Source organism: Antennarius striatus, chromosome 20 (assembly GCF_040054535.1).
Source record: "Antennarius striatus isolate MH-2024 chromosome 20, ASM4005453v1, whole genome shotgun sequence".
NCBI classification, from domain to species: Eukaryota; Metazoa; Chordata; class Actinopteri; order Lophiiformes; family Antennariidae; genus Antennarius; species Antennarius striatus.
Genome location: NC_090795.1, coordinates 15,492,747 through 15,517,968, shown reverse-complemented (window position 1 = coordinate 15,517,968; position 25,222 = coordinate 15,492,747). Strand labels below are relative to the sequence as shown.

Below are 25,222 nucleotides of genomic sequence, written 5' to 3'. Positions count from 1 at the left end.
GGTAAATGAAGAACTCTAGTTATTCTTACCTTGCAGGTACTGTGGGCGTTCAGTGCCTCCATCCATCACAAGTACGGACAACCAAATGACTCTGCTGTTCGTCTCTGATTCAAGTTTAGTGACTGAGGGATTCTCTGCTACCTACATATCCATTAATGCCACCACAGGTATGGAATACATTGAGTGGTATAGGTTAATGCTCAGTGCACATGTTTGAGATGAATGCTAAACTGCTACATTAGCAGTAGCTTGGTTCATAACAAAAATGTGACGTACAATATAAGATACAAGATACAATTGAAGGCAATCCTTTAATTGATATCAAAGTATAATATTGATAGGGGAGCTCTGCCAGACCGTACCGCAGCTCCCTCCACCGAAAACATAATCAATGTTTAGACATCAATGGCAGTGAATGGATTACAATTCTTCTTTGCCTGGTGCCTGACCTCTCATTGGAGAGTACAGGCATTTGAAACAAGTCTCCCAGAACTGGACCAGAAACAACAAGCCAAAAAAAGGCGAGAAAAATCAGACCTCTCTTCGTTGCTCAAGTTGTTGTTCCATAAGTATACACCAATTTGTAGTCACCCCCATTTTTGGTGCATAACCTTCCCATTAGTTCAGTTGATAGCATGCAGTCAAGAAATGAGACCTGAATACGCCATTGCCCCTTCATTATTATACAGTACATATCAGGTCAATGATATTTTTTGTGTTGTGTTTTATTTGGAAACGTTCTTAAACAAAGTATTGTCAAAGGGTTAAATCAGGACATTTAAAGAGTTTGATGACTTCCCTAGAATAACCAATGACAAATCTGTCTGTCTGTCTGAGTATTTAATACAGGTGAACCAGATAATGTATGATATATCTCGGAGGAAATTAAAATACATTTATATTATACAGTTGTGTTGAAACCTTTCTCTGCTTCCAGATTGTGGTGGCACCTTCACTGCCCCTACTGGGTCTTTCAGTTCACCGAACTACCCTAACTACTACCCTAACCACAGAGACTGCATCTTCATCATCATGATGCCAGTCAACATGCAGATTTTACTCAACTTCACCACCTTTGAACTGGAGGGCTCCCCTCCGTCTTGTAGCTTTGACTTTGTGGAGATCAGGTAATGGTTTGTCTTTGGTGCTAAGGTGTAACAAAACGACCTGGAGCGAACTAATGTGTGCTTCACTGTAACATTCACACCTCGTCACCTTCCAGACATGCCTCAGACTCTCTGTCACACACACACACACACGCACGCACACACGCACGCACGCACGCACGCACGCACGCACGCTTGCTTCTCTCTCTCTCTCTCTCTCTCTCTCTCTCTCTCTCTCTCTCTCTCTCTCTCTCTCTCGCTCTCTCTCTCTCTCTCTCTCTCTCTCTCTCGCTCTCTCTCTCTCTCTCTCTCTCTCTGTCTCCTTTTCACTCCAATGAAATGTTATATATGTTCAATAGATTTCCCTAATTTGGTGTCTAAATGGCGTTTACACTGAATACACTTTTGACGTCTGGCAATTTTGATTTCCCCCATCTCTTTCAGGGATGGCGGCTATGAGACATCTCCTTTAATTGGAAAATTCTGTGCCACTCAGAGACCACCAGTCCTGGTATCTCACAGCAATTATCTTTGGGTGAGATTCCACTCTGATGCAACTGTCACACGTCCTGGATTCTCTGCCCACTGGGATGGCACGCAGACTGGTGAGTGGTATACATTTGTTATGTTGGATTTCTTGTGATAGCCAGTTTACACAGTTAAAGCAAAGAGCATGGAGTGGTCGGCACCAGAAATCTTTAATTTGATTCACATCAAGCGTCATGTATACAAAATGTTCTGACATCTGTCACACCCTGATAAGCAGACTTGCCAGCTCCAACAGATTTTGCTGAATGTAAGTACTATTCAGATATGATTCGTTACTCAGATGCCTATGAGTTCAGTTGCATATACGCTGCAAGTCTGCTCCCCAGCCACTCCACTCTCTGACTACTTCTAAAGCCTTCTTTCATTTTGCAATGAAGAAATGTGTTGTTTCACACAAACTGCCATCTGTGATAGTTTTTTTGGACTGTTTTCCTCTCTTATTTTTATTTTTTCCCTTTTATAATTTGTATACATGTATCTAAAAAAAAATTAATATCATGGAAAAGGTGAGGGTTTTTTTTCAATTTCTTCAGAAAGTGAAAACTGAATATTCTTCACCCATCACATGTAAACTAAAATGTTTCAAGTATTTGTTTTTAATTTGGTAATTACACTGGTCTCAATAAATTACGAGGACAAGTATTTTCCCTAATATCCAAATCTTTACACTTGTACATACATATGTCTTCCAGGCTGTGGAGGGACATTGACAACTGCGTCTGGGGCTTTTTCCTCCCCTAACTTTCCCCTGCCCTACCACCCTAATGCTGAGTGCTACTGGAACATCCAGACCAGCCAGGGCAACCAGCTGCTCCTCTCCTTCTCTGAGTTTCACCTAGAGTCCAGCTCTAACTGCCATTTTGACTACCTGGCTGTGAGTACAGTACATCACAGCATTCATTCATTCATTCATTCATTCATTCATTCATTCATTCATTCATTCATTCATTCATTCATTCATTTACTGTTTTTTTGTGTTTAATTTCATTGTTGATATTATTTTGGTCTCTGATTCTTTCCTTTTTGTTGTTTAGTATCTAATTGTTTCATCTCAGATTATTTCCTCTGTTATTGGTTCATCGCTAATTACTTCATCACTTTATATAATCTTTAATTATTTAATTTCAAATTGTTTCTCATTATTTAATATTGGATTGTTCCATCACTAGTTATGTCCTCCATGCTTATTTTTTCTCAGATTATTTCATTCCATATTATTTCACCTCAAATAATCCCATGCCATAGTTTAATTTTTGATTGCTTTATTGCAAATTATTTCAAGTCTGAATTTTTCAGCTGTTTTTTTTTTAGATGAGATTATTTAATCAAACCATTTTAAAAAATCCGAGACAGACTGATTTTTTATGTATGATTATTTTATCCCTGATAATTCCCCAATTGATTAGCTCAACTATGATTATTTAATCTATTTAATCTATTACTTCATCTCTGATAATTAAATCCCTGACTATTTCATCTCACACTTGTGACATTGATTGCTTCTGGTATTTATAGATGATTCAGTAACACAATCAGTGTGGATGTTGATTGATGAATTCAGACTTAAAACTAAGGATCTCACCATGTTATTGTTCATCTAAAACAGTTATATCAGATTCCATAATGGATTACAAAGCCTTTAGAAGAATCTTACTGATAAAAAACAAGGAATGATGGAATTAATGCACAGCATCCAGTAGAGGTCCCTACAAACAAGTTTTCAATAGTGGTGACTCCAGATCATTAATGTAGACTCTAAATGTTTTTTGACATGTTGGTAGAATTTTGAGTAGCACTTGGGAGGTTGTTTTTCTTTAAACAAAGCATTTTTGTCTTGAAAAAAAGACAAACAAGCCTTTGTATGTGATCGTCTCCCATTGTGAATCAGGGCTCTCAGCCAAGTTTTCTTGACCAATAATTGTGTTAATGTTGTTCACTTTATTTCATCATGTAAGGCTGTATGGTTGTGTGCATGTAGGTCTATGATGGGAACAGCAGCAGTGCTCCGGAGCTAGCTAGACTTTGTGGTAATCAGCAGCCCAGCGCCATCAACTCTTCTGGCAACCAGCTGTACATCAAACTACGTACAGATGGCAGCATCAGCGCTGGAGGATTCCTGGCATCATATACCTCTAGTATGGAAACACACACACAAATGTCTGAACCCCTTTAAAGCCAAGTGTATCAAATATGATACACTTGGCTTTAAAGTCCCTGTCACCAATCTGGGAATCATGTGGAGATTGTGACCAACTACAGTTATTTGGGGTAGAGCTGGACAGTAATCTGGACTGGGACTCGCATACGAGGGTATTGTACAAGAGGGGTCAAAGGAGTTTTTACTACCTGAGGTGGCTGAAATCCTCCAACATCTACTGGTCATCATCTAATTTTGAATGAAAGTCTTGTTTCTTGTGTTTACTTTCAGAATGTGAGAACATACTCATCACAGGTCAACACAGTGGAGTGGTGGAGTCTCTGAACTTTCCCAACGACTATCCAGCCAACTCCCTGTGTAGCTGGACCATCCAGGCCAGTGGTGGAAACACAGTCAACTACACCTTCACTGCCTTCCAGCTGGAAGCCACTTCCAGCAGTTGTGTCTATGACTACATCAAGGTATACACACACACATGCACGCACGCACACACGCATGCACGCACACACACACGCATGCACGCACACACACACACACACACACACACACAGAAAGGCAATAAGGCACCTCATCAGTGCTCAGGAGATGAACTGACATTCTCCAGCTACCAGTTCACAACCCATACTTTGATCGACATTGGACTTGACATTGGCCACCCTCTGGTCCCTAAGCCAAGTGTTTCTGGTACCGCTGCACCTAATTTCATTTTGATATTTATATATTTCGATGACAAGTTCAAGAGCTGTTTTTTTCATCAGTTTAGGTAGAGTACTTTGGAAAGTTTCTTGATTTCTAATTTTTTGCATATTTGTCAAAATGATATCTTTAACATCACATGTGTCAAACTCAAGGCCCCAGGGGGCCAAATGTGGCCCGCCACATCAAACTGTCCCTGTTTGATCCACTGCTGAGTTTAGTCTTCTATTGAATAAAGTCAACAAGGATAAAAAGTAAAAATACAATTAATTATATTCTGACCTTCTAGTTACAAAACCTACATGCACATAATTTCAACAGACTAACATTAATGTTTGATGACCATGGATGTACAGTACAGTTTGTTATTGCTGCATTAATATAATTTCTCTGAATTTGACTGTCCTAGTTATACAATGGCCTTACCACTCAAGCGCCTCTGATTGGTACATTTTGTGGATACACCCCGCCCCCAGCCAACAGCACCACAAGCTCAGGCCTGACTGTGGTGTTCAGAACGGACTCTTCCGTGTCTAGGTCAGGCTTCCAAATGATGTGGTCCCAGAATGGTAAGACGGGTCAACAAGACAGCTTTGTCTCACATTTAAATATATAGTACTCCTTTATGTTTTAGTTATGTTAATAACTAAAACATAACTTAATAACTAAAACACCACATTTGGTTGGTTAACCAGTAGCTGTTTCTCAGTCTGAAGTCCATGTAACCCTAGTCCTGTTTTTGTCGACCACATTCAAATCTGACCTGGGCACAAATGTTCCCATACACTGTTGCAACTACTTGGTTTCAGCTTTCATACATCAGCGACACTGTTGACCGACAAATTATTAGACAATCATAATAATCAGTTACTTTTGTGTGCAGGAGGGAAACTTCTTTGTTCCTAATAGTTTAAACAGTGAATCTGAACTGATTTGCCCGTGCAGTGATATCACTCAAATGGCTAGAACCAGAGTTAAGACCTCTTATGTTAAGGTCTTAATGTATTTTATGATAGACCACATTTTATATAGTATTGCCTCAGATGGAGTCAGGTCGACAACAAGATACCAAAAGGGAAAGCTACGGAAACAATCTCATTGATCACAAGCAACATTGTTTTGAGGACGTATTATCTAAACTCTTGAGGCCACCCTAACTGTGCCCTGCAGGTTGTGGTGGGGAGCTCTCTGGCCCCAGTGGCTCTTTCAACAGCCCAGACTATCCTGACAGATATCCAGAAAACAGAGAGTGTATCTGGTACATCACAACAGCAGCTGGAAGCAGCATTACCCTCACTATACATGAGTTTGATGTGGAGTTCCACCAGGATTGCAGTTACGATGTGCTTGAGGTAAGCTTTTGATCTGTCTCCTTTATCCTAGACACTCCTCATCACTAGTGATAGGGTACAATACATAACTGATTAAAAACACTCTGCTGGTACAAGAAATGGAACTTCATTATATTTAGGCCAGAATTTCTGAGGTGGGTAGGTTTCCTCTTTTTGGTTTTCCCTGATGATATTTAATGTCATATGGCTGGTAAAGTTGGTGAATGGCAACATCCCCATTTATTACGTTGGAAAGGTTCCGCTCTATTCCCGGGGTGGCATGAGGGTTGCCAACTGCTCATCATGGATAAGTTGAAGGCAAAGAATAATTTCCTCTCTGGGGAATAATATTAATAAATATGTTTACATTTTAGAAGTGAAAAAACTTTACAGGGAGAAGCCACAAGACAAGCAAAATCTTAACATAGTTCAGAAATCATTTGGGATAGAGAAGACATTCAAGTTGCAATATTTCTGGCAAATAGAAAAAACTTTTCAACGAACCGTCCATCCATCCATTTTCTGCCGCTGTATCCGCTGTAGTGGGTCATGGGGAGCTGGAGCCTATCCCAGCTGGGATAGGATGTGAGGCGGGGGACACTCCGGGCACGACGCCAGTGCAATGCTGAGCCACACACAAAGACAGACAAACACGCACACTAACACTCACTCCTACGGGCAATTTGGGACCGGCCGGAGAACCCGGAGAGAACCCACGCAGACACGGGAAGACCATGCGAACTCCGCACAGAACAGGACTCGAACCCGGAACCGCCGTGTTGTGAGGCGACAACGCTACCCACCGCGCCACCGTGCCGGAAAGATTGTTGCAAATTGTAAATTTTGTCTTCTGCACAGGTGTATGGAGGCCCAGACCTGACGTCCCCTCAGCTGGCCCAGCTCTGCAGCACAACATCTAGTCAGATGCAAGTCTCCAGCACTGGCAACCTGCTCACAGTGCGATTCAAATCTGATGCTTATGTCAGTGGCCGAGGTTTCAATGCAAGCTGGGCTGAGGTCCAGGGAGGTAGGTAAACATTATTGTGTGCATTTCATGTGCCACTCAATGAGGGACTGCTCAGCATATCAGTCAATCAGTCATTTTAGTATGCAGCATAACTCCAAAGCTAGCTGTGAAATGAGTTAAACTTAATATTAATCACTCCAAGTAACCCTGTCAAACATTAAACACCCCCTCTGGCAACAGGGGAAAAATAGAAGCCTTCATAACCAGTATCTCCTCTTCGATCTCCTTCAGTTTGCTTGTTTTCTCACTGTTTCTCAATGTTCACTATGACAACCTCATTTTGTTTGTATTGCACTGCTGCGTATTCAAAAAGCACATGAAGCAGTGCCTTCGCTACTCCCTCTGTCATAAGAATGTTTCTGCAGTGTTTTTAACATCATGAATGCAGCATGAGGTCGACCATTAGCAGCCACACATGTAAGTAAAAGCCACCATGGACACATATTTAATCAGTGGTCCTCGCCCTGCAGGTTGTGGAGGGCCAGTCACAGCTCCAGCAGGGGAGATCCATTCTCCTTTGTATCCCAGTAGCTATCCAAACAACGTGGACTGTTCCTGGGTCATCAGTGTTGATCCCAACCACCGGGTGTTCTTCAACTTCTCTGACCTGGATATTGAAAATCATATCAGCTGCTCCTGGGACTATGTGGCTGTGAGTCATGTGGTTCAAAAATGCCAAAACAATATTTTCATCTGCAATAGAACTGCAAAAGCTGCAAGATGATTGATGACTGGAGATGTTTCATATGCTGTATACTGTTTCTATAACATCAACTATTTATGTAAGACTTAAAGCAGTATATTCTGTGGAATCATTTATCACAAGAACGTGTAAGTAAAGAAAAATATAAATGATAAAATTAGGGTTTAGACTCACACCGTCCTCCTTCTGAGATGCGGTTAGCTTAAATCATGGGTCTGTCTGTCTTTAGATCCATGATGGTCCAGCTATGTCTTCCCCTCTTCTTGCCCGTGTTTGTGGAACCAGTGTTCCTCCATCCATTATCTCCACCCAGAACATCATCTATGTTCGCTTCAGGTCTGACTCCAGTCGTAGCCATCGTGGGTTCAGTGCTCACTTCTCTGAGGGTAGGTTTCTCTTCTCCTTTCTGTTGGTTGTCACATCAAGTCTATTAATACTGAGTCCACATAGAACCTGCACAATCCCGGTATTATTATGTCTTGTGTGATCGGATTACAACAGGTCGTCTCTGATTCAAGTGATCCACACCTGCCTTGAATATATCTCAACATGTGTTTTGAGTGACCACTTGTAATGAGATGTCACATAGAATATAGGAAACACAGATGTTGTACATTTGTTTTCTTTGTACGTTTTTCAACAGCATGTGGGTCTACCATCGTAACCAATGATAACGGTGGGGCCATCGCATCACCACGGTACCCAGCACCATATCCACCAAGTCTGAACTGTAGTTGGATCATCAGAGCACAGGAACCATGTGAGCTACATCAGCTGTCAGACAAGAAAAATATTAAGATCCAAGAAATAAAGTCAGGGTAGACAAACTGAGTTTGTAAAACTGTGCCATACCATAACACTGAATTAAAGTTTTGTTTGTTAATTCAGTTTAAAATTTAAACAGGTTTTGTGCACATTTTGCAGAAACACACATTTATTGTAACACAATCTTTCCTAATGTAATTAGACATTAATTTGAAATGGGATTTCTCAAAAAAGGGCATTATTGTCTATTAAAGAGAGAGACATTACTGTGAACTGGGACAAATAACATAATTACATGTAGATGTAATGTTATTCCTGTAAATGTGTGTCTAAAATACCAGAAAATTATGTCTTTTGACTCTTACTTTGGTACATTACTCCCCAATTCAACTTTATTTGTGTTACATCTAAAAACACTTAGGATCATTCACTACTACGTATTTTCAATGAAGGACTAAAGCCCGGACTATATGGTAAACTATATGATGGTAGATTCCAGTAGAGTAACAACCAGTTAACCATGAAGATAAAATGCTTAAGGCAGTCATAGTTGTTACCATAACATTCCTATGGTTACACTTTTCCACCTTTTGAGGTGCAGATTCCAGAAATATAACACAGCTACTCCTAAAGTTGCTTTTAAAGGAATGGCACTAACGTCATAGCACTGTAGAATAATGGTGTGTAGGATAATTATGGGCTATAGAGGGACATTCTGGGGTGAGTCCTTCAAAGGCAAGAATAAGTCCAAGTCCGTCACTTAATGAAATGGGATTGTGTAAGGGATTTTGAGTCCTTAGAGTAGTCCTATTTTAGCCATTGTATGGCTGTCAAGGTTAATCATACCTCAATTTATCTACCCTTAAATCACTGCATGCCTGCAGAGGTTGTTCACCTTGTGGTTAGGAATCAATGATGCCTATAATTGTAAACTGTGAAACAATGTCCCCTTCCCGTTAGATCAGTGCAGTTTGTTGGATATTTTATAAAACATTAACAAATATATTGTTGTATAATTGGAGTGGTGGCTCTGTGTACTGTGTGCTCCTTATCTGATTGCATGAACTGCTTAGTATGTATACTTCCAGTTAGTTCTATGCATTGTCCCCCAAAAAATGCGGAATCAGGGTACACATGATGTTATGTGTAGAAAAAATATACTTATAATGTTTAATATTGTGTGTGAGCAGTCAACCACGTGACCCTGTCATTCACCGACTTTGAGTTAGAGATGAGCTCCTCCAGCTGCTCCCATGACGCTGTAGAGATCCTGGATGGCGACAACTACCAGGCACCTACCATAGGTATACATGCTATGTGTGTTTCTTTGTTTATGTTTTTGTTCATACATTTGTTTAACAGAGACATCTTTTAAATTCTCTATAACCTTAAATTCTTCTGAATGTTGTCAGGGCGCTACTGTGGCTCTGACTTACCTCATCCAGTGACATCCTTCAGTAACTCTTTGGTGGTCAACTTCATGACTGACCAGTCTGTCTCCAGAAGGGGTTTCAGAGCCACCTACTCAGCATCCACCTCAAGTAAAACACACCAGGACATACTTGAATTTTTATTTACAGGACAGACATATGTTTGATTTCTAATTTGTGTCTTCAGGCTGTGGAGGAGATCTGGTGATGGAGAGTGGAGCATTCAATAGTCCCAACTATCCAGATGCATACCCTTCTAATGTGGAATGTGTGTGGACCATCAGAAGCTCACCGGGGAACCGTCTCCAGCTTTCATTTATGTTCGTAATTTTAAACATGGAAGTGATGGCATATTCAAAATCAAAGTTAATTTATTGTCTTTCGATGGTGTGTTTATTTCTGATGGCTAATCACACCCACCCCTTGTTCAGCTGAGAGCCTCTGACATGCATCAGAGGCTGTCAGTTAAAATTCAACACATTAACACTCACAGATGCTAACTTATTTCATAGGGTTGCAAACCTCTACTGATTCCATCAATCTCTCAATGTCATTTGGTTTTAAATGAATGCTTCTCTGTTGAATCTCAGTAACAGTCCTCTATGGGTTTGTCAGTACCTTCCACCTGCAGGGATCTGCCAGTTGTCAAAATGACTACCTGGAAATCAGAGAAGGCAACTCCACCGGAACTGTGGTTGATCGTTTCTGTGGAAGCTCACTGCCCTCCAACTATACGTCTGTGATTGCTCATGTCCTGTGGATCAAATTTGTCTCAGATGCTTCCATAAGTGGAGCAGGATTCAGAGCTACCTTCTCTCACTGTGAGTGTCCGTGGATGAAAGGAGTCTTTCCAGGGGGATGCATGTCATCAGTAGTTGTTTACATTGATATGATGCTACACTTTAAACCCATTTTAGAATGACTGAAGCCCGACTATAAGTTGATGTATCAATCAGAAAGACTGGACTGACAAGAGCTGCTAGAGCAGTGGTTCTTAACCTTGTTGGAGGTATTGAACCCTGCTGGTTTCATATGCTCACTCGCCGAACCCTTCTTTAGTAAAAAAAATTTAAAAAATAAAAAATGTAAATTTAAGACATAAGTACCGTATTGGCCCGAATATCTTGCGGCATCTAGCGTTGTGAATGGGTATAATGTCTAGACCCCGAATGTAAGACGAACCTCACTTTTTCAGTCTTATTTCAATGCAAAAAACACCGTCTTATATTTGGGCCAATACGGTATATGTTTTACTGAATTTAATGAATTGTGCATTAATGTCACCTTTTTCAAAGAACAAAACCCAGACAGTGCATGACCTCACATGAAATTACCTACCTGCAAATCAGTGTGACTTCTGCTGTTGTTATTGAGAGACCAGTTCAGATATGCGTGGCTTCACCTTGGCAAGTGCTACTCTGATGTCATTTTCACAGCAAAGTCTGTTTCTTTTGTTTTCCATACAGCTTAAGGAAGTGTTCCTTTATTTTTGCTGGTGCGAGACTAGAGTTGCTCAACTTGACATTGCAAATCATGCAGAATGCTGACTCCAATCACGTTCTGTTATACAGTACATGTAAATTCATGTTGCACATATTCGTCAGGCCACTTTCTTTTTTTGCTCAACATAGTTACTATTAATTAAATTAAGAAAGCAATCAGATGACGTACCATCATGACAGGCATAAATTGACTACTGAGTGCGCAAAATCCGATGTAGCACAGGTAGTCTAATCGATGTAGCGTGATTACCTGCAGCCGGTGATGGTTAAGGGGGGCGTGTCATCACGAATTGACACGATGTGTCAAACGTACACAGTGATTCATGTATGTTTGGCAAAAACACCCGACACATCATGTCCGGTGTTTTGTCTTGACCTCCGTCTCCACCGAACCCCTTGGGTTCGATCAAACCCAGGTTAAGAACCACTGTGCTAGAGACTGTGCCACCACCAAAAGACTGGCACACAGCAAGCCCCACAACAATAGCCTGTAGCTCAGCCTTTTTTGGCATCCCCTTGGCCATAGACCAACGCTTCTCAAATAGTGGGGTGCGATGCCATGGGGGCACGCGTGACCCTAGGCAACATGCTTTTTTTGCCGTTCTAGAATGAAGTGTAATTGTACATCCACTACAGTATTTAGCAGTGGTGCTCTCATTGTCAGGTGTGCACAGGGCAGGGCTCGAAATTAACTTTGATTTTCTTCCTGTCTCTAAGTGTATGGCAATGATCTGACGGGGATCTTTGGCCAGGTGGCGTCCCCGCTTTATCCCAGAACATACCCTAATTCTGCAAACTACCGCTGGACCATAACTGTGGAAGGAGACAGCTATGTCCAGATTCGTTTCTTGGACATGGACATAGAGGACCTATCTAACTGCTACTATGACAGCTTGAAGGTAAGGCATTCACAGTTTTTGTAACATTGTGTCCAAGCATCCTGAAAAGTATTGTGTTGTTTCACATTGCGCTTCAATACAGCAGCCATTTATTGAGTTATAGTGAGGATTTTTTGTATTTTACACACCTTGTGAAATTCTACTATATATAATATGTATGTTCCAATGTAACCTCTAAAACTCTTGTAAATGATGCTGCTTCATATATCGTATTAGGCTCACTATTTTTCTTCAGTTTGACACTGAGAGAGGAATGTTACCAAATAAGTAACATTTAAAAAAAGTGTCATCAACGTTCACAAACAAATGAGTTCAAGCACAAATATGCTGCTGGGTATATAGTTGCAAGATTGTGCTGTTGCATACTATTACAATCTCTAGATCTAATCAACAACTCATTGACTGCCAGATGTTTTCAGAGCAGAGATCTCATCCTGCCAGTTTACTGAGAACAATTTTAAATAGTACATAGTCTTAATCGTTCTGTACATAGCCTATGTGTAGGCTTCAGCTTATAAGTTTCTTTCACTTCCATTGGGGTGTGCACTTCACTGGTATATAAGATGATGGACATGACACCCCAACAAGATATCTATTAGCATGACACGACCACATTCATTCTGCCCTCCATCCTTGTGTCTCCACAGATATTTGACGGCCCCAGTGTTCATGACTATCCCATGGGCACTTTCTGTGGTCTATCGCTGCCTCCTCCCATCAGAAGTTCTGCCAGCACTGTCACCCTTCAATTCCAGTCAGATACTGTGGTGGGAGGACGAGGCTTCCTTGTTGAATGGACTGCTCTCCAGGAGTCTGGACCACCACCAACTCTCACACCAGGTCTGATAAAGCACTTTGTCCTATGATTACTTACCATTTTCTTTTTGTTTCCCAGTTTTGGGTGAAATCCAAAAGCCACATGACCAGTAAATCTGGACACTTGGAAACACTCCTAGTCTCGCACCACTCCTTTGCTCAATCTTTCTTGGAAGAACTTATCAGTTGCTACTGCTACTGTAAGCACGATTTCCTATATCAAGGACAAGCAAACATTTGAACAGATGGAATTCCCACCTTCAAAGCTGCAAAATCCTCAACTTTACTAACATGCAACATAATCCTTCAATCAAAACACATGCATGAGAGGGAGAATATGCATTTGGACATTTGAGAAAGTAATGCAGACATGATATAAAAACTAGTCATTTCATCATCCAGCTTTTGTTAAAATTAATTAAATCCAAGAGGTGCCACTCATTTCACTCATCTCCATGTTCTTCAGTGGAGCAGAGTACTGAGAGTACTCATCTGTGGTGCCACCTTGGTGATGTATGATTTTTAATTTGCTCTGGAATGGTGCTGCCCCCCCATGAAGGCGCTGTAAACCCAGTAGTGTAGGAAGAAGGCCATTGAGATTACTAAAACCCCACACCCCCTCAGCCACAAGCTGTTCTGCCTGCTGCCTTCTCAATGGCAGTACCCCCACATACAGGCGAACAGGCTCAGAAACAGCTTCATTCTGTTCTGTATGATGGAGCCTATTACAACTGATTGATTGATTGATTGATTGATTGATTGATTGAAAATTTCTGTTTCTGTGGGTGACAGGAGCATGTGGTGGACTGGTGATGACAGGAGAGACTCCCAACTTCATTTATTCTCCTGGCTGGCCTGAAAACTACCCCCATAACCAGGAGTGTACCTGGTTGATCCGTTCGCCTGACTCTATTGTAGAGTTGAACCTCCTGTCAGTAGACATAGAGGGCCACCCTATGTGTTACTTTGACAGCTTGGTTATAAGAGATGGTGAGACATGAAAGCTCATGGAGAAAAAAACAAAACAATAGTCACTCTAAAAATATGTTTTGTATGAAAAACATTTATTAAACTACTGTACTTTATAAAACGTGACAACAGATAGATGGATGGATGGATGGATGGATGGATGGATGGATGGATGGATGGATGGATGGATGGATGGATGGATGGATGGATGGATGGATGGATGGATGGATGGATGGATAGGTGGACGGACAGACGGACAGACAGATGTATCAATTTCCCTGACGGAACCTCCTTAAGAGCTCAATAAAGTACTACTACTACTATGTTGATGTGAAGTAAAAGTGATAGAATTGATATGCAAGTGATGTTGAGGTGATGGAGATAAGATTTATAGACAATATCAGGGTGATGTAAAGGTTATGTTACAGTGATGCTGATGAAATTCGTAGATTATGTAAGGATGACGCTGGATTTATGTAGTGGTGATCTGGGGCTATGCGGCTCTAATACTGAGGTTATGTTGAAATAATAATAGTAATAATAACGATAAGAAGAAGAAGAACATATGAAGGTGATATAGAGTTGATGAAGAGGTAATGCTGACATGATACAAAGGTAATGTGGAGGTGATGCTGTGGTACTTTAGAATTGATATAAATATGAAGTTGAAGTTCAGTGGAGTTGAGGCTGAGGTTATGTATGTGGACGTGATGCTGAGTTGACCTAGAGGTTATATGAGGGAGATGCTGACACAATACAGAGTTGATGTAGAGGTAATGCTAAGATCGTATAGAGCTAAACTAGGAGTGATGTAGGAGTACAGAAGTAAGGGAGCTGTAATCCTGACTTTTTGTGAAGGTGATGCTTTATTGATGTACAGGTTATGCAGAGGTCTTTAGGAAATTATGCATACATCATACAGAGGTTATTGAAACAAGATATAGGGCTTATATAGAGGTGATGCAATCCAGACATAGAAGATGATGACAAGGTGATGGAGAATGATGCTGAAGTGATATGGAGGAAATGAACGTGATGTTGAGGAAGGAGAGCACTAATATAGCTACAGTGCTGTGATCTAAGGGATCACAAAAGAACCAGATTTAAAAAACTGCCTCACTTCATGACTCAATAAGAAAGACATCTGTCAAAAAATGAATCTACGGTAGAGATCCAAGGTGCAAACCACTGCTGCCAAAAAAGAACACTTGTGTTACATTTGCCTAAAAAACATCTTGATCATATCCAAGACTCTGCAAACTTTTTTATGGTGTGCATTTCACATCATCTGGTAAAAATTAACTCAACATTCAATAATAATAACATCATTATGAAATGTACACATGTTGGTAGCCCTGTGATGTTCTGGGGCTGCTTTGCTACTAGTCATAATTGCCATAACTGATGTCACCATGAATATACCAGAAAATCCATAAGGATCATTTCAGTTCAAATGTACTTACGTCATGCAGCAGAACAATGATTGGAAGCACTCCAGCAGGTCTACCTCTTAACAACTCAAAGAAAAGGAGCATTAATGAAATGAAGACCCACCAATGTGACTGAAGAAAAACAATTCTGCAAAAGACAGTGGGTAAATCTTGTCCACAGCCACGTGAATCATTGCCAGTGATGGGAAGTCTTTGATTGAACTTGTTTCTTCAATGGGTGGTACAACCAGTGAATTGATTTAGGGGCCAATTACTATTTCACACAGGTGCTATAGGTATTTAATTGTATGTTTTGTATTGTATGTATGGTTTCTTGACAATGTATGAGGACTGTAAGACAGTGGTGAGGTGTGCTGTAGGTGTGACAGAGGAGTTCAAGTGGAGGTGGGACTGCATCAGGGATCAGCTCTGAGCCCCTTCTTGTTCGCTATGGTGATGGACAGGCTGACAGACGAGGTTAGATAGGAATCTCCATGGACTATGATGTTTGCAGATGACATTGTGATCTGTAGTGAGGGCTGGGAACAGGTGGAAGAGAAGCTAGAGAGGTGGAGGTTTTTCCTGGAAAGGAGAGGAATGAAGGTTAGCCGCAGTAAGACAGAGTACATGTGTGTGAATGAGAGGGACCCAACTGGAAGAGTGAGGTTACAGGGAGAAGAGATCAAGAAGGTGGAGGATTTCAGTTACTTAGGGTCAACAGTCCAGAGCAATGGAGAGTATGGAAAAGAGGTGAAGAAGCGTGTCCAGGCAGGATGGAACGGGTGGGGAAAAGTGTCAGGTGTGATATGTGATAGAAGACTTTCAGCTAAAACAAAAAGAAAGGTGTACAAAAGTGTAGTGAGACCAGAGATGTTGTTTGGTCTAGAGACAGTGTCACTGAGGAAAAGACAGGAGACAAAGTTGGAGGTATTGTGGTGGGGGTTTCGTTTCTCTTAAGGACAGGAGACAGTGTGTAAAATACAAGGTACTTGTTTGCCAATTCAAATCATGTAAAATACCGTCAGAAGGTTGAGTATAACTCCAGTAATATCATTGATGATATTGACAGACAGACAGGTTCAACAAACAGATAATTTCAACAAATACTTATCAAATCATGAGGAGAGCTTTGGAGATGATGAATGGTCCATTTAAGGTATTGTTGTTGCAGAATATTCTGGGTACAGGAAAACTTCAAGTACAAACTAGGAAATGGATCACCTCTCTTTTTATACCGCCTAGAGGCGTGACTATGGGAGGTGCGAATCAGTTGTTTTAACTTCGGCCCCTCTGCTCTCCACTAATCTTTCCCCCAGTTTCAGTAGGTACATCATGACCTCAAGAAGTTAGCAGAGACATCTAGTTGACAGTTTCACAAGTTTCACATGGCTGATGAAATGCTCAACTGAGGGCTGAGCAGAGTATAGATAGGGTGGGGACAGATTGGGAGATGGGTTGAAGGTGACCGAGAAAACACAAGTGAAGGAAATGAGCTTGATTGAGTGCAAGGAGGTGTAAAAGACTCCAAAATACGAGGAGATATTGTTGCAAGAAAGGTCTCAAACAGAATAGAATTCAAAGAAAACTTGCATGCTGACAGAAGTCAGGACAAGGGAGAAAACTACTTTTTCACAGCATTGTTTGGTGACTCACCTTACTCCTCTGAATGGCTCAATTTTTGTCTGTGATACTTTATGATTGTGTTCTGTGTTCATGCATTCTCAGGTGCAACCAGCCTGTCCCCCGTGTTGGCTACTGTATGTGGGCGTGAACCCCCAGGAACCTCTTTCCATTCAACAGGAGATGCCATGTTCATTCACTTTTCTTCAGACAGCAGTGTTAACGGACGAGGCTTTAATGCATCGTACTCCAAAGGTCATACACCAGGAATAAATTCTTAAACACTTTATGCAACTTGGATTTACAAAATATTTGTGAAGTACTGTGAAACAAGTTTATTTATTACTTTCTTTATTTACTTTGAAATATACTCAGTTTGTTACATCATGAAATTTACTGATATTGATGATTCCAGGAAAGGTGGTAAGAGTGACATGTCTGACTTTTTTTTTTCCTTATAAAATCTGACAAACTCGACAGTTGACACCACTGTAACAATCATAAGAATAATCAAAATACCTGTTTGATTTCAGGCTGTGGTGGCCTTTTGCATGTAGATAGAGGTGTGGTCAGAAGTCCTCAATATCCCCAGAACTACCCACCTAGTCTGGACTGTAGCTGGCATGTAATGGTAACACCTGGCTTCAGAATTTCTGTGAACTTTCAGAGCCCCTTTCAGATTCAAGGCTATGGAACTCCATGCTCAGGAGACTATCTGGAGGTAAACAACAAATGAGTAGTAGTAATGTGGACTATATTAATTTTTGATCTGAAACCACAACCAAAGATCTAAAACTTACCATCAGCTTACTTATGGTGTGTCTGTTATCATTCTCGTTATAGTCTAAAGGTATGTTTAAAGACTGTCAGAAAGTGAAAATGAAACTATTTTGGCAATTCAACTTTTATCTTTGAAGTCTTTACTGATTGAGTACCCTTCACTTCCCTTTTGTAGACATTCTTTTTATGCTGTCTCCACAGCTCAGAAATGGACCTGATAGTTCATCTCCACCACTAAGGGAACGTGTCTGTGGTTCAAGTCCGCCATCTGTCCTCCAGACTACTGACAATCACCTCTTTGTTCACTTTGTGTCTGACACAACAAATGAGGCCAGCGGATTTAAGCTTACATTTGAAGCCCACAGTCTTGGTAAAAACACCTTTTTTTTAAAGTTGGGCTTTTATGTACTGTATGTGTATGAAATATAGAAATGCAATACCCAGCCACAAAAATACACATTCTAATCTTTCATTGGACTGACTTTAGCTTTGATTAAAGCATAGATTTGGTGTGACAAATGTGTGCCACAGTAGTAATGTTTGGGGCAGCATTAACTTAGTCCACAGGGACTTGGCTTGGGAATCGGTTCAAAATCATTTTCAAACACAGTGTGGAGTGTGTACTGTTAGTTGGAGAGGGTCCAGCTCACCTCCTGTGAATTAGCAAGGTGCCCTTGAGCAAGGCACTTAACCAAAAAGAAAGTGCTCCCAGGGTGTCGCCAGGTTGCTGCTACCCTCTACTCCGTCTTCCTTTAAACTTGCATGTCTGTAGGCCTTAACCATGAGGCTGATCAATGTTGCACATTGCTGTGTTATAATGGATTCTTTCTTCTGTCTCTGCAGCATGTGGAGGCTTTATCGAGATGATTGACAGTGATCCTCCAGGGTATATCACTTCACCTAACTATCCTCAGAATTACCCACAGAATATTGACTGTATCTGGGTCATCACTGTGCCTAATGGAGAAGCTGTCCAAATTGATTTTGAAGATGAATTTTACATTGAACCAGTTAACAGGTACGACTTTCTTCCTCTTTGATACATTTTTGCATTTGTTTTGGCCCTTTACTGCTGAACACATAATTCTAGACTAGTTTTCAAGAATGAGCATATTATGCATATTATATTTGTAGATGTAGTAAAATTGGAGGTTTTGGGGATTTTCAGGGAAGCTGAAACACTTTTTGAATTCATTCACTCCCAGTAATGTGTATTAATAGTGTATCTCATGGCTGGTTTAGGGAAGTAACAATATGACACCAGAATATCATGTGTTCATCTCAAGAGTTGTAATGATTCATTAATCATTCACATTTCATCACTTCCTTAGAGGTTCACAATAAAGTGATAATAAAACAATACTCATAGTTAATTAGTCATCACAGCCCTTTAAGTTGAACACATGATGCACAGATGCCAGAGTTCAGTATTTAACAAACATCCTTTAAACTGCAAATGTACAGTACATATGATGAACATGGACTTCAACCATTGGTAGGACATTAGGGTGGCTGAAATACTTTATCTGTTTCATTCATTAGCATTTTTATTTGTGTATCCCAATGTAATAGCTAACCACTGTTGGACAATCTGTAGTTTGGAGATCTAAAAAGAAAGCTTAACCTTCACAAGAGAAATCTGGTGATGACTAGCACTTTCACTTATCGTCACGTGATGCTTTGGGGAATCTTCAAAAGTGTTTATATATTTTGTAGTTGTGCGTACGACTACTTGGAGCTGCGTGATGGTTCAACCTCCAATGCTGACTTAATTTCAAGACTATGTGGCAACAACCGACCCCCCACCCAACGTTCCACTGGTTCTTCCATGCTGCTGAGATTTCGCACTGACACCAGCGTCACGCACAAAGGCTTCAAGGCAAAGTACTCCATAGGTAGGCACAGTAATTCCACTCTTAAAATGGATATCTCTCTGAAGCCAAGTATTGGTTATAGATTCAAATGATATCATAGTTGACTAGGATATATCAATCAATATATTATACTTAAAGAACTCCTTCCGTCAGTTTCTTCCCTTTTGATATTCGGAAATCGATCCATAAATCCATTTTTATGTGGATGAAATGATTGCAACTGGCTATGGAGGTGGGATACAACCCATATGAAATTGCCGCTCATCTAGGGGCCTTCTTCTTCTTCTTCTTTTCCTTTCCTTTCCTGTTTCTAGGCCAAACAACTAGTCCCTCTCATTCACACACATGTACTCTGTCTTACTGCGGCTAACCTTCATTCCTCTCCTTTCCAGGACAAACCTCCACCTCTCTAGCTTCTCCTCCACCTGTTCCCTGCTCTCACTAAAGATCACAATATCATCTGCAAACATCATACTCCATGGAGATTCCTGTCTAACCTCGTCTGTCAGCCTGTCCACCACCATAGCGAACAAGAAGGGGATCAGAGCTGATCCCTGATGCAGTCCCACCTCCACCTTGAACTCCTCTGTCACACCTACAGCACACCTCACCACTGTCTTACAGTCCTCATACATTGGCAAGAAACCATACTGCTGCTCACAAATGCTCACTTCTGCCCTTAGTCTAGCTTCAACTACTCTTTCCCATAACTTCATTGTATGGCTCATCAACTTTATTCCACTGTAGTTGCCACAATTCTGCACATCTCCTTTGTTCTTAAAAATGGGCACCAGCACACTTCTCTTCCATTCCTCAGGCCTTTTCTCACTATCTAAGATATTGTTGAACAATCCAGTCAAAAACTCTACTGCCACCTCTCCTAGACACTTCTATACCTCCACATGTAAAGTATATCATCAGGACCGAGTGCCTTTCGACTCTTCATTGTGGTGGAAAGTTTTTAATACAATCATCCTTCCAGATGAAACACCAAGTACTTCCCTACCTGTCTCCCTGATCATATTAGCTGTATTTGCCCAGTCATCTGGAAACACCTCCTGACCACCCAGAGACTGTCTTAACTCCTTCCTAAAAGTCATGTAACACTCCTTTTTCAGCTTCCACCATTTTGTCTTCTGTTCTGCCTTTGCCCTCTTCATTTTCCTCACCACCAGAATCATCCTACACCCTACCATCCTATTCTGTTTGGCTACACTCTCGCCTACCACTACTTTGCAGTCACTGATCTCTGAAGGAGATCAGTGACTGGAGGTAGGAGCACACAGGTAGGAGGACATCGTCTACATCTTGTGTAGACGGTGTCCTAGTACCTGTGTGCTCCTCCCTTCAATGTTATAGGTCACCCCATGTTCCTGCATTTTCTGGAGTAAAGTATTCACTATAGCCATTTCCAAACTTTTTGCAAAGTCAACAAATATCTGTCCTTCTGCATTCCTCTCCTGGATACCAAATCTGCCTATCACGTCCTCATCACCTGTTTCCTGCACCAACGTGTCCATTGAAGTCTGCACCAATGACAACTCCCTCACTTCTAGGTTTGCTCTGCATCACTTCATCAAAGTCCAACCAGAATTTCTCCTTCTCCTCCAGCTCACATCCTACCTGTGGAGCATACCCACTAACAACATTGAACATCACACCTTCTATTTCTAGCTTCAGAGTCATCACTCTATCTGACACTCTTTTTACCTCCCAGACATTCTTAACAAACTCCTCCTTCAAGATAACTCCTACTCCATTTCTCTTTCTATCTACACCATGATAGAACAACTTGAACCCGCTCCTAAACTTTTAGCCTTGCTACCTTTCCAAATGGTCTCCTGGACACACAGTACATCTACCTTCATCCTCTGCATCGTGTCAACCAACTCTCTACCTTTTCCTGTCATAGTTCCAACATTCAAGGTCCCTGCTTTCAGTCCTATACTCTTGGCGTTCCTTTTGTCACCCTTCCTACGAACACACTTTCTTCTTTTCCTTCTTCGACCAACAGTAGTCCAATTTCCGATGGTGATCGTTGTTAACCTGGGCCTAGACCAATCCGGCATGAAAGTCATAGGTTTGATTCACATGTTTGATTTGGCAAAAGATTTACATCGGATGCCCTTCCTGACACAACCCTCTGTGTTTATTTGGGCTTGGGACCAGCACAATTAGACACTGGCTTGTGCCTTCCTGTGGCTACATTGCTCATCGAGGGGCCAATACTTGTAAATATGTTGCTTTAATGTAAGCTGTTGTTCCACCATCTGTGGCCACATCAAGTCAACAAAAATACCTTACAAATTCACCTGGGTGGTTTGAGTTTACGTGTTACCTTGTTATAAATTATTTTCTGAAAACTCTGGACTTGTTACAATCATCAGAGAGTATCATGTCATATATCAAATATCATAGAGCACTGAAACAACTCAAATATTTTTTTTAGGATTGTAGATTAAAACACACAGCATAGAACAAAAAAAGGTCTGCTTGTGATTTTTCTTGTCATCTTTCTCACAGCATCATGTGGAGGTACCTTCGTAGGTCAGAGCGGTGTAGTCCATAGCCCTGGCTTCCCAGGAACAAACTATCCAGACAGCTCCAGCTGTGAGTGGTACCTGGAGGGACCCACAGGCCACTATCTCACTCTCACCTATGGAGATTTCAGCCTGCAGGACACTCCAGGCTGTACTGCTGACTATGTTGAGATCAGAGAGTACAATGCCTCAGGTAAGAATTCAAGATGGATGGTTCAGCAGCTTCTTTGGTGTCTCAAGAGCCACCACCAGACAATAGGATTAATTGTATAATAATTAGGCTTTCAGTTTTTTATGAAAATCAATCAGCAGAAGTTGGAGTGTTGGTGTCAGCAAAAGTCTAATGAAGCTGACAAATAACAAGATGCATATATCTAAAGAGTGATTTGTCATATTATATAAACAGTGGGAAAACATCAGATATAAAGCCCTGCTCTGGGGTGAATAGTCTCCGGGGGGGGGGGGGGGGGTGGCAAGTGATAGAGAGAGATGGGAATAAAAGGAGAATGAAACACTGCAGATGATGTGACAAAAGGAAAGATGAAAAGATCAAATGAAGTCTGACATCAGACCAAACTGTTAACTTGGTCTGAGATTTGCTGAGTCATTTTAAGATGACACGTAAAATCATTAATATTGCATGTAAGTCTGGCACAGTACGAAAGACTGGCAGAGTGGGGTGGTGGTTCTTTTTAAAAAGAGAGACCAGAGAGTGTGTGACAACTACAGGGGCATCACACTCCTCAGCCTCCCTACAAAAGTTTACTCCAAGGTGATGGAAAGGAGGGTCCGGCCGATTGTTGAACCTCAGTTGAGGAGTGGGGGCCACTCCTAAGGGCCATCCAATCCCTGTACGCCCAAAGTGAAAGTTGTGTTCGGGTTCTCGGCAGTAAGTCGGACTTCTTCCAAGTGACTGTTGGCCATCGCCAGGACTGCGCTTTGTCATCAATTCTGTTTGTGATTTTCATCGACAGGATATCAAGGCGTAGTCATGGGGAGAAGGGTTTACAGTTTGGTGGGCTGAGGACTGAAATGATCATTCTCAGGCGGATAGCTGGAATCTCCCTTAGAGATAGGGTGACAAAACACTGCTATTCATGTAGGGCTCAGAGTAGAGCCGCTGCTCCTTTGCGTGGAAAGGAGTTAGGTGAGGTGGTTTGGGCATCTGGTGCAAATGCCTCCAGGGAGCCTCCCTGGGGAGGTATTCTGGCACATCCAGCTGGTGTTCCTGGCATATCCAGCTGGGAGGAGACGTCGAGGCAAACCCAGGACCAGGTGGAGGGATTATATCCCAACAATGGCCTTTGGAACACCTTGGCATCCCCCAGTCAGAGCTGGTGGATGTGGCTAGAGAAAGGGAAGTTTGTGGCTCCCTGTTGAAGCTGCTGCCCCCGCCACCAGATAAGCAGGAGAAGATGGATGGATGGACGTGAAATCTGAATCTATGAAAAGAAAACACCTGTTTGGAAGGGAAAAGAAAAAGTCACTACATAAGCCGTTACATAACACTGAGATGTCTCTTGTTTTGTGTGTGTAGGCCGCCTGCTGGGCAAACACTGTGGCAGTACACTCCCTGCTTCCGTAGACACGTCTGACAGTTTTGCCTACATCAAGTTTGTCAGTGACAGCAGTGGAAATGCAGCTGGCTTTAGTTTGTCATTTGAAGCAAGTGTTGAAGGTAAAATCATTTTTGAAATATTATTACAAAATAACAAAAGGAATATTTAGGGAACACAGGCTACACTCAATTTACATCTTGCACACACATTTACAAATGCAGTAGTAGTAGTAGTAATAATACATGCTCCACCTCCTCCACAGAGTGGGTGACACTCTCGATCCCCAAGACCATCAAATTAAAAGTCATCATTATTATGATTATAACTGCTTGATGAGATAACTATTTAGAAAACTATTATAAGCCCCATATTATCTGTTAATAAAATCTTGGTATGTTGATTTAACAATAGTTTTTTACTGCAATTTTTGATTTCATATTTTTGCTCTCTTTCTGTAGCCTGTGGAGGAGAGCTAAATGCTCCCTCGGGAACTATATCATCACCAAATTACCCCAACTTGTACCCGCATGCTCGTGTTTGTCGCTGGGAGCTGGTGGTGTCACCAGGCCGCCGGGTCAAACTGACAATCAATGATCTGCGGCTGGAAGACTCTGGTCCTTCATGTGTATTTGACTATGTTGAAGTGAGTCCCTTTTGTGGTTAATAAGCCAACAATTTTCACTGTTTAAGTTTGATGGCAATTATTGAACTTAGTAGTTTATAGATGATGAAATGTTAAGTGTTATGAACGTCTGATGGACATTCATAACACAATTTTCATCGGATGAACATATTTTGAATCCAGCTAAGTTACCCATAAGAGATGATGATTAGATGTTTAGCACCTTGTGGACCCTCCATTGACACAAAATCCAAACGAGATTGACGCAAAAAGGAATTCACATCTCATAAATAAGCAATGGTAAGATTTTCATCAGTACAACGTGTTTCGTGAACAAAGAAAACATCTGACCTTTTAACATTCATCAAAATAAAAACAGAGGCTCTTGTCTCCATGTCCCCTGTTCCATTCACTCATTTTTCTTCTTCTCTTCCTTTGGGCTTCTCCCTTCAGGAGTCGCCACAGCGAATCAGTTGCCTCCATCTACCCCATCTTCTGCATCCTCTTCTCTCACACCAACTACCTTCATGTCCTTTTTTCACTACATCCATAAACCTCCTCATTCACAAAGTACTTAAAATAGAGGTTTAAAAAAAAGCAGACAAAATTCAAAAAGCAACTAATCGTTTTCCACAATCATTCTTTTTACTTTGTCACTAATTTCTTCAATCTAAAAACCTCTTGGACCGTAAAAAACTGACTGGTCAGTTCCTGCTGGATTCTTTGAATAAAAGCTGACGCTAACCAGAAACATGTTGAGGACTGGAAAGAAATTTTATGCTACGGTCCTCAAACCTTTTGTGTCTTGCAGGATTTTTTGTATCTTTTGCAAATCAGATTTTTCTG

The 25,222-nt window shown here is 41.2% G+C and overlaps 1 protein-coding gene across 1 annotated transcript in view; it reads left to right on the top strand.

The window, feature by feature from the left end:
* cubn (cubilin (intrinsic factor-cobalamin receptor)) overlaps positions 1–25,222 on the top strand; it is a 95,409-nt gene that overhangs the window by 34,713 nt on the left and 35,474 nt on the right. The window contains exons 22-48 of the mRNA XM_068304593.1: positions 37–167; positions 938–1,127; positions 1,551–1,711; positions 2,348–2,529; positions 3,634–3,790; positions 4,084–4,274; positions 4,919–5,078; positions 5,680–5,861; positions 6,699–6,867; positions 7,338–7,519; positions 7,800–7,956; positions 8,214–8,330; positions 9,526–9,639; positions 9,748–9,876; positions 9,953–10,085; positions 10,381–10,586; positions 11,985–12,166; positions 12,814–13,006; positions 13,775–13,972; positions 17,107–17,256; positions 17,535–17,722; positions 17,983–18,151; positions 18,625–18,799; positions 19,498–19,676; positions 22,179–22,388; positions 23,733–23,873; positions 24,213–24,397. Of these exons, the coding sequence (XP_068160694.1) occupies positions 37–167; positions 938–1,127; positions 1,551–1,711; positions 2,348–2,529; positions 3,634–3,790; positions 4,084–4,274; positions 4,919–5,078; positions 5,680–5,861; positions 6,699–6,867; positions 7,338–7,519; positions 7,800–7,956; positions 8,214–8,330; positions 9,526–9,639; positions 9,748–9,876; positions 9,953–10,085; positions 10,381–10,586; positions 11,985–12,166; positions 12,814–13,006; positions 13,775–13,972; positions 17,107–17,256; positions 17,535–17,722; positions 17,983–18,151; positions 18,625–18,799; positions 19,498–19,676; positions 22,179–22,388; positions 23,733–23,873; positions 24,213–24,397 (4,531 nt within the window). The remainder of the gene's footprint in view (positions 1–36; positions 168–937; positions 1,128–1,550; positions 1,712–2,347; positions 2,530–3,633; positions 3,791–4,083; positions 4,275–4,918; positions 5,079–5,679; positions 5,862–6,698; positions 6,868–7,337; positions 7,520–7,799; positions 7,957–8,213; positions 8,331–9,525; positions 9,640–9,747; positions 9,877–9,952; positions 10,086–10,380; positions 10,587–11,984; positions 12,167–12,813; positions 13,007–13,774; positions 13,973–17,106; positions 17,257–17,534; positions 17,723–17,982; positions 18,152–18,624; positions 18,800–19,497; positions 19,677–22,178; positions 22,389–23,732; positions 23,874–24,212; positions 24,398–25,222) is intronic.